Here is a 9,020-nt window from a genome sequence, read left to right as displayed (position 1 = left end):
GGAGGGTACGTCTGCATTTTCCACCTGCTACAATGGAAATGGGTGCAGAGTGGGGTGAGGCTGTGGTTCCTGCAGCACCTGTGGGTGCCTGTGAGTGCTGTACCTGTGTGAGCCATGCCTGGGGGACCTGTACCAGCTGTGACAGTGTGACATTGTGTGCTCTATGTGTGTGAGCTGGATCTGGACCTGTACATGTGTGAGCTGTACCTGGACCTGCCTGAGCCGTGCCTGTGTGACGTACCAGTGTGTGCTCTGTATGTGTGAGCTGGATCTGGACCTGTACATGTGTGAGCTGTACTTGGACCTGTGTGACCTGTACCAGTGTGTGCTGTAGCTGTGTGAGCTGCACGTGTGTGTGCTGTCACTGGACCTGTGTGACTTGTGAGCTATACAGGTATGTGCTGTAGCTGTGTGAACTGCATATGTGAGCTGTACCTGGACCTGTGTGACTTGTACCAGTGTGAGCTTTACCTGTGTAAGCTGTACCTGGACCCGCGGCTCAGCAGCGATGCGGTCCCGTATTTTGCCCTTGTTTAAGGTATCACTGCATCCAGGAGCAGCGATCCCATCCCGTTCCGCTGCATTCCCGCTGCCGCGTTCCCGCCGCGGGTTCAGGCGGCGGCCGGACCCTCCCCGAGGGCGGGACCGAGCCGGGGGCGGCCCTTGCACGGCAGCGGTGGCGGCGGCTCCGGGCGGGCTCCTTGCGCGATGGCGGCGGCGGCGGGGCAGTGGCCGGAGCTGGAGGCGGCGGCGCGGGAGCGGCGGCGGGAGCTGTCGCTGTCGGGCGCGGCGGTGGCCGAGCGGGTGGCGGCGGGCGGCGGGCGGCTGCCGGAGGCGCTGCTGGCGCTGCCGCTGCTGCAGTCGCTGGAGCTGAGCGGCTGCGCGGCGCTGCGGGAGCTCGGCCCGGGCGTGGCGGCCGCGCTGCCCGCGCTGCACACGCTGGTGCTGAGCCGCAACGCGCTGGGCCCGGCCGGGCTGGGCGAGGGGCTGGGCGGGCCCCTGCCCGCGCTCCGCCTGCTCGACCTGTCCGGGAACGGGCTGGAGGCGCTGCCCGCCGCGCTCGGAGGGACGGGCGGCGGCGCGGGGGACGCGGCCCCGGCCTTCCCGCAGCTGCGCAGCCTCAACCTGAGCGCGAACCGGCTGCGGGAGCTGGGCCCGGGGCTCGCCCGCGCGGCCCCGCAGCTGCAGGAGCTGCTGCTGTCCGGGAACCGGCTGCGAGCGCTGCCCGGAGGGCTCCTGGCCCCCGACGGGCCGCCCGCGCCCTTCCCGCTGCTCAGCCGCCTGGACGCGGCCGACAACGAGGTGGCCGAGCTGGGTGCGGACATCGCGGCGCTGCCGGCGCTCAAGGTGGGAGCCGAGCCCGCGCCCCGCACGGGTCCCCGTGGGGCAGCCCTGTCCGTCCCACCTCTGGCTCCTTCAGAGCGTCCCCATGGCCCACCCCTGACCGTCCCATCTCTGTCTCCTCCAGAGTGTGCCCATCGCGCAGCCCTGACCCATCTCTGTCTCCTCCAGAGCGTGCCCATCGTGCACCCCTGTCCGTTCCATCTCTGTCTCCTCCAGAGCGTCCCCATCGTGTATCCCTGACCGCCCCATCTCTGTCTTGTCCAGAGTGTCCCCTGGGGCAGCCCTGACCGCCCCATCTCTGCTCCAGAGTGTCCCCATCGCGCACCTCTGACCGTCCCACCTCTGTCTCCTCCAGAGCATCCCCATCGCTCACCCCTGACCCATCTCTGTCTCCTGCAGAGCCTGGATGTGGCCAACAACCAGCTGCGGGAGCTGCCCGCCGCGCTGGCCGACTGCCCCCGCCTGAAGGAGGCCAACTTCAAGGGCAACCAGCTGAGGGACAAGCGGCTGGAGAAGATGGTCAATGGGTGCCAGACCAAGGCCATTCTGGAGTACCTACGGGCTGGGGGACGTGGGAAGGGGAAGGCTGAGACTGGCAGAGAGGACGTCAGGAAGAAGAAGAGGGAGAAGCAGCAGAAGAAGAATGGTGGGGATGGGGAGCAGGATGAGGTGGAAGAGGCGAGCAAGCTGCTGGTGAAGGTTCTGCACGTCTCTGAGAACCCAGCGCCTTTGGTGGTCAAAGTGAGCCCGAGCGTCAAGGATGTGCGAGCCTTCATCGTGTGCTGTGTGCTGAAAGGAGTGAACTTAAAGCCGGGCAATGCTCTCAAGAGGTTCCTGACCATGCAGGTAACAGCTGCAGCCTCGTGGTACTCATTTGGAGTGGGAATGTTGCTGGCAGAGTTGAAAATAGACTGTTCTAGGCCTCTTTCAGCAGATGAGTTTGGAAACTTAAGGTGAGCTCCTCACCCAGCAGCTGTGAGGGTACAGGGTGAGCTGTCCCTGCCAGCAGCACATGCCCAGTCAGTCTGAAATCAGCAGAACTGGTTTTGGGAAATACCCATCAGAGCTCAGGTATTGCTATGAGGGAAATGGACACACTCACATTTGTGTTGTGTTGTGACTGTAGCAGCAGCTTGTTAGTGCTGTGGAACCTGTTAAAAGCTAAAAATAACCCTGTGTGGAGATCTCCTGGATTGGCTCCAGCGTCCCTGATCTGTTAAAACCGTGTTACACTCCCAGCTTCCTGACTGAGGTATCCTGCTCACAGACCTTAGGTGGCAGGTGGGAGCTGCTTTCAGGTTACAAGGCTTAAATATTTGGGATTGCTTTCAGACTTAAAATTTGGTTCCCTGTAGACAAACATGTCACATGTTGTCAGGCTTTGCTACCTTTGCATTTGGGCTGTAACGGAGGTCCAGGTGAAGGGAAGGGCTCTGTTTTAGTTACCTAGTGCTGCCAACATTAAATACAGAAAAATCTGCACATAGTAGGGATAAATTACATTGACTTTTTCACCTTTTTTGATGACATCCTCTATGTTTCAGACCAAGCTGCACGAGGACATCTGTGAGAAGCGCACAGTGGCCACCATTGCCACCCATGACTTGCAGCTGGTCAAAGCTCCTCTGACATATGATGTTCAGCCTCCTGATGAGCTCAAGGTAGGGCTTAAAGATGTTTTCTTATCCCCTAGAACCTAGAAAACAAACTCCAGGAACTTTAGATGTTGTCCTGATTTCCTTGCTGTCCTGCTGTACCAGGTGCCTGGTTTAGTACTAGCGGCTGAATGTTTTTCAAGTGGGTGTTACAGCAGTCCATGTGAAATGGAAATTATTTCCATGCTGAAAAAGGCATGACAGCATGCAGGGATATTGTTTAATTATTGACTTGCTTACAGGGGAGTGTTGTAACCCTGGTGTTTGAGTGAAATTCAGTTAAAATGTGTGACGGTTTTCACAGGGGTTCTTGGATGAGGGAAGAGACGAGGATCTGACTCCATGTTTCAGAAGGCTTGATTTGTTATTTTATTATATATATTACATTAAAACTATACTAAAAGAATAGAAGAAAGGATTTCATCAGAAGGCTAGCTAAAAATAGAATAGGAAGGAATGGTAACAAAAGCTGACTGTGATTGGCCATTAATTAGAAACAACCGCATGAGACCAATCACAGATCAACCTGTTGCATTCTGCAGCAGCAGATAATCAATGTTTACATTTTGTTCCTGAGGCTTCTCAGCTTCTCAGGAGGAAAAAAAATCCTGAAGAAAGGATTTTTCATAAAAGTTGTCTGTGACAAAAATATTTTGTTTTCCTGTGTGGTGCAGATCACGCCCCTGGGTCGGAAGGAGATCAAGGCCAAAGATCTTCTCCGCCAGCTGCAGCTGGAGGCTGAGGAGCAGCGGAAGCAGAAGAAGCGTCAGAACGTCTCTGGGCTGCACAAGTCAGTGCCTTGTTGTGGTTTTCCCACATACATTTAGGTGACTGCACTGGGGATGTGGCAGATGTGTTCAGAACAGCAGATAGAAGGGAAGCAGAGAGGGTTGAAGGGTGTGTGGTGCACGTGCTGTGAGCTGAGGGAATCAGAGATGAGGGAAACTTGATGTAGTAGCAAATGGGCTGTAAAGCAGTGCTGAGATCACACACTAATTCCTTTTTGTCACTATTTCCTGCCCTTGTGTCCAGCTGCTCTCTCTGTTGCTCACTTCTTGCTGCTTTGTTTCTTGTGGCAGGTACCTGCAGCTGCTGGATGGCAAAGACAACTACCCGTGCCTGGTGGATGCTGAAGGTGCTGTGATTTCCTTCCCACCAATAACCAATAGTGAGAAAACAAAGGTACTTCCCATTCATGGAAATACATTAATAACTAAGCAGTGTTTCTTTCTGTTGAGAGATGTTTAAGTCAAAGGCCTACACAGTTCTGTGAAACTTGTGCTTGTAGTCCAAGTATAAACTCTTACAGTTTATATGGGCTCCACTGTCAGACTGAGAGGGATCTGGCAGTTACAGTTTTACCTCTTTAAATCTGTTCCAAAGCCCCAGTCTGCCTGTGCAAAAGCTTTGGAAGGGCAATAGTATGGTTTTTTATTTGTAAAGAACAGCAGAGCTTTGCCCCTGATTAAACAGGGTGAAAGCCTTCACTCTGTGCACTGGGATGTGTCCAGGGGGCTGTGGGTGAGCTGCTCTGACTCCTGACTTGCTTCATCTCTGAAACTCTTACAGATTAGAAAAGAGACCCGGGACCTGTTTCTGGAAGTGACGAGTGATACCAGTTTACAGATCTGCAAAGATGTCATGGACACCCTTATCCTGGTAGGGAGTTCAGGAAAATATTCTTCTGTTCTTGGGGGGCCTCCTACAAAATGTGTCATTGCTCACATGCGTTGAGAAGAACACAGAAGCTGATTTGTATTTTTGTAGTATTGTTACTCCCTCTCTTCGTTCCCTGCCACAGAATTGATGTTGTTCTCTGTATTTTGCTTTTAACAGAAAATTGCAGAGCTGAACAGATCTGCCTTGGAGAACAAGGAAGGCTCTGGCTCAGATATGGAATCAGATGCTCTCTGTGGAGCAGGGAATTTGAACCTGCCCTTGGTGGTGGAGCAGGTGCGAGTGGTGGACACGGATGGAAACTTGAAAGTACTTTATCCTTCCAAAACTGACCTGGCCACAGTGGCCTCTCTGCTGACTGTGATCCGTTAGCAGCTGCCTGAGCTGAGAGAGGATTCCATTGCCTTTATTTGGGTTTTTTTACGTATATTCAACAACACAACTGGTGCACAGTGAGATGGTTTGGGTTTTTAAAGAAAAGATGTGGAGCATCCTGCTGGGAAAGCAATGGCTTCAGAGTTTGGTGAGCTACAGCAAGGAGAATTGGGATTTTCATCCTTAACAGAGATCACCTGTGCAAAAGAGCAGCATCTTCAAACATGGACTGAAGGCAGAGAAGCTGGTGGATGTCAGAATGCAGTAGAGAAGATCATTACAACGTTTAAAACAAGCACAGTCACATTTTTCTGCAAGATCACTTTTTCCTCCTGGTGTTTCATCTGGATCATTTTTATGGCAGCAGAGAAATGCAGTAATTGGCAGTGTGGAACTGAGGTCCTCTGCTGGGTACAACCTGGAGCCAGAATGCCAAAGCACTTTGCTGACATCTTGTTCTGCAGAATTTTATCTGGAGTAGCTGTGAACATTTAGTTGGTGTCAGAAGCGTTTAATTGCTGTCAGAACTTGAGGGATGCATTTTAAAGTGACAGTTTTTGTGTTCAGGCATGAGCACAGCTTCCATTTTTAAGGGATTTGTTGAGGGTTTGTGTGTCTCAGTGCACTTCAGGGCCATCCTCCATCCCTGTGGGAATTGTGGTGACCTTGTGTGTGCCCAGAGAGTTACTGTGGGTGAGCACTTCCAAAATACAGGAAGTTGGAGCAGTTCTTGTCTGGCAGTCTCTATATGTGTGGGTGAGCACTGGTGTGCACTCACACCTCTCCCTAAGGCAAGGTGGCCCCCAGACTGACTCTTTTCTGGTAAAAAATGACATCTCAGAGCTCCAACTGAACTGCTGCTATGTCAAATGCATCCCCATGTTAGGACTTGCACATGGAATGGAAAAATAAAACAGCTTTTGCAGCCCTGGCACTGTCCCTCGTTTTGGCACTGGGGGATGTTCAGTCAGGTCACTTAAAACTTCCCAAGGTTAAAATGGGAATTATACACTGCCCAGCTGCTTGTAGCCAAGCCAGCCTTGTGCTTCAGGCTCCTCTGGGAAGTCAAGTGTTACTGCAGACCAAGGACTTGCAGTGACTTGTGTTCTGATTCAGAATTAACATAGACCAGGGAATACAGGGGACAGGTAATTGCTGCACTTGAAATTTGCCATGGGAAAACTCAGCCCATTCTGATTTCACAAATTTTCTTCCCAATGAACTCACAGGAGTCATATCTTGAACATAATCAAATTGAAGAAGTGTCAGAAATTTGCTTTAACCATTTAAAGCATGGCTTTAACATGGCTGAAACAATTGAATCAGATACTCCCACAGAACTTGGTGTCAGTAAAATGAGTTTTATTTCTTGTAAGGCACCAGCTCCAAGCTGAGAGCCCAGAACCTGAGCTGGTGATGGGTTCTGGCTCAGCCTTCAGAGCTTTTCCATCCTGGAGGATTTCCTTCTCCTTGCTGGTGATGCTGTGCTGCTGTCACTGCTGAGCAGGGATGTCCTGCTGCCCTTGTTCTTCAGCATCTGCTGGAACTCCATCCGCTCGTTGAAGATTTTCTGAAAACCAGCCATGTGTGAAGAGGTGGGAAGGTTGGGAGCAGCACTGCAAAGTGTTCTCTTACCTCAGCAGTCCCCTCCTGGCTGCTGGAAGCTGTCTGCAAGAGCCACATACCTGCATTGCCTCCAGCACGTCATCATCCGTGAGCTCGCCCTGGGGGTCCTGGATGCCCTCCACGCTGAACGTAGCCTGGATTATTTTGTTTCTGTACCTTTCAAACTTTGGGTAAAAGAGAACAGCAGGTGTGTTCAGGGTTTATGTGCAGTTCCTTGGCATTTGCACTGATTTACAGAGACTGTGTTGTGTTTATGTGACATTACAGGCAGTTTGGGCTTCAGTGAAAGTGCTGTGGTAACCATGTGGGTCTAGGTGGGCCAAGGCTCTTTCCCTGGCACATCTGCCTGCAGGAGATGACTTTAGGGCGCTTCTTGTTACCTTGGGTCTGGAAGGATGTTAGAAATCTGACCTGAACTCACCTTTCTCAAGAGTTTCTGGTATTTGAGGTCTCTTTTGTTTTTAAGTGGCACAAGAGCTGCCTGCTCCACAGCTAGGGAGCAAATGGATTGAGATTCCCAAGAGGGAGACAGGGCTCTGAGGTGAAAGAGGCCACGCTTACCTTGCTGCTGATGAGCTCCAGTGCCACTCTGGTTTGCAGCTCTGTGTGCTGCAATGCCTCAAGCTGCCTCTGGGTCTCCCTCTGGGCCTGTTTCTGCTCCAGGAGGTGGAGGCGGGTGCTCACAGCCTCAGCCTGCAGCTGGCTGATTGTCCCCTGTAGCTCACTGATGAGCTTGTTCTGCTCAGCCAGCTGGAATTCCTGTTCTGCGACAACCTGTGCAGATACAGGAATCCAGCTGTCACTGGGGAGAAGAAAGTGAGCAAGTTTGGCCTCATTTTCCCACTGTTTGGTCCAAATGTTTCCTGGGCAGAATCTCTGGACTGACAATCTCACCAGTACTGATAACTGTTATAATTTGGTGTTTTTCTCTAAAAGTACTTGGATTGAGTGGGGGTTTTATATGCTAAATGCCACCAGCCCTAAAACCAGCCCAGTGAAGCAGCAAACACCAGACTTTTCTCTAGAGGCTTTGCTCAAATTCACCTGTTGAAGGTTTTGGTTCTCCTCCACCATCGCCACCACCACTTCTTCCTGCCTCTGTTCTTCTGTCAGGCTGCAAAACTGGAAGGAGAATATTTTACTCTTCAGTTTCACAGCTACAGGTTCCCCTCCCTCCTGCCTGTGAGAGAGGGACATGTTGCAAAAATCCCAAATTCCCAGCTGCTGTGTCTCCTGCTAGCCATGGCCACCACGCTCTTGGGCCGTACCTTGTCAGACACAGCTTGGAGCTGGACTTCTCTCTCTCTGAGCTGCTTCTGGAGCAGTTCCTTTTCAGATCTGATTTTCCGAAGCTCGGATTCTTGGATCTCCATCTGTCTTTGCAAGGAAGAGATGGCACCTGTGAAGTGGGAGAGTACTCTGTTAGCAAAGCAAATCCCTGTTGAACGCTCTGTGGCTGCTTTTTTCAGGTGAGCATAAGCAAAGCCACTATTGGAGCAGTCTGGGACCAGACTTGGGTCACATTAATGCTGCAGCCACAGTAATTCTGGGTGATAATGTGGTTTGTGGGTTTGTACAGCCTGGAGAAGAAAAGGTGGTTTCACTTCAGGGTGACTAATTGTGGCCTTCCAGTACCACAAGGAGATGACAAGAAAGATTGTTTACAAGGTTTTGGAGTGACGGTACATGGGGGAATGGCTTCACACTAATAGAGAACAGGGTTGGAGTGGATATATGGAAAAAATTCTTCTCTGTGAGGGTGGGGAGGCCCCAGCACAGGTTTTCCAGAGCTGTGGCTGCCCCATCCCTGGCAGTGTCCAAGGCCAAGCTGGACAGGACTTGGAGCACCCTGGGATAGTGGAAGGTGTCCCTGCCCATGGCAGGGGTGAGACTGGGTGATTTTTAAGGTTCCTCCAGCCCAAACCATTCTGTGATTCCATGTGTATTAAACAACCCAGCTTTGAGGTGGGCGCTGCTCTGAGGACATGCAGAGTGGGCATCTCAAGCCCTGCTTTGCTACTCTGCTCAGTGCTTTCTCTGCTGGGTTTTCTCATGTTCTTCACTTCCGAGGGCATAAAAAAAGTGTTCTCAAAACAAGCGGCTTTTCAGCCTGTGAGCGATACCCTGTAATATTTCCAAGGTGAAAGAAGCCGAACTGAAGGAAACCTAGGCAGGTAAAGGCGTGTTCTGGGCACCTCCCGCGGTACCTATGGCCATCTTGTGGTCATCCTTGGCTTTCCGCAGCTCCTGCTGGAGCTGTCCCATGGTTTCGGCGAGCTCTGGTTCCTGCGAGTCATCGGCTTCCATCGCCCGGGGCTGGGGCTGAGCCGGGGTCTCTCCCGG

At 52.1% G+C, this 9,020-nt stretch overlaps 2 protein-coding genes across 2 annotated transcripts; one reads left to right on the top strand and one right to left on the bottom strand.

Annotated features, from left to right (window-relative positions):
* The first annotated feature begins 642 nt into the window (after positions 1-642).
* On the top strand, positions 643-5,777 carry LRRC47 (leucine rich repeat containing 47). The gene is made up of 7 exons (XM_074558554.1): positions 643-1,347; positions 1,744-2,190; positions 2,889-3,005; positions 3,674-3,789; positions 4,079-4,181; positions 4,569-4,658; positions 4,836-5,777. Exons 1-7 carry the CDS (start codon positions 709-711, stop codon positions 5,046-5,048), a joined length of 1,725 nt encoding a protein of 574 aa, XP_074414655.1. The 5' UTR covers positions 643-708; the 3' UTR covers positions 5,049-5,777.
* CCDC27 (coiled-coil domain containing 27) lies at positions 5,419-9,016 on the bottom strand. The gene is made up of 6 exons (XM_005492623.4): positions 8,885-9,016; positions 7,946-8,076; positions 7,722-7,799; positions 7,239-7,451; positions 6,737-6,841; positions 5,419-6,621 (listed from the first exon to the last, which is right to left on the bottom strand). Exons 1-6 carry the CDS (start codon positions 8,982-8,984, stop codon positions 6,487-6,489), a joined length of 762 nt encoding a protein of 253 aa, XP_005492680.2. The 5' UTR covers positions 8,985-9,016; the 3' UTR covers positions 5,419-6,486.
* Between the last annotated feature and the right edge of the window lie 4 nt (positions 9,017-9,020).

The sequence above is a fragment of the Zonotrichia albicollis genome, chromosome 25, assembly GCF_047830755.1.
Source record: "Zonotrichia albicollis isolate bZonAlb1 chromosome 25, bZonAlb1.hap1, whole genome shotgun sequence".
Classification (NCBI taxonomy): Eukaryota; Metazoa; Chordata; class Aves; order Passeriformes; family Passerellidae; genus Zonotrichia; species Zonotrichia albicollis.
The sequence above is the reverse complement of the archived record's forward strand: the minus strand, read 5'-3'. Positions and strand labels throughout refer to the sequence as shown.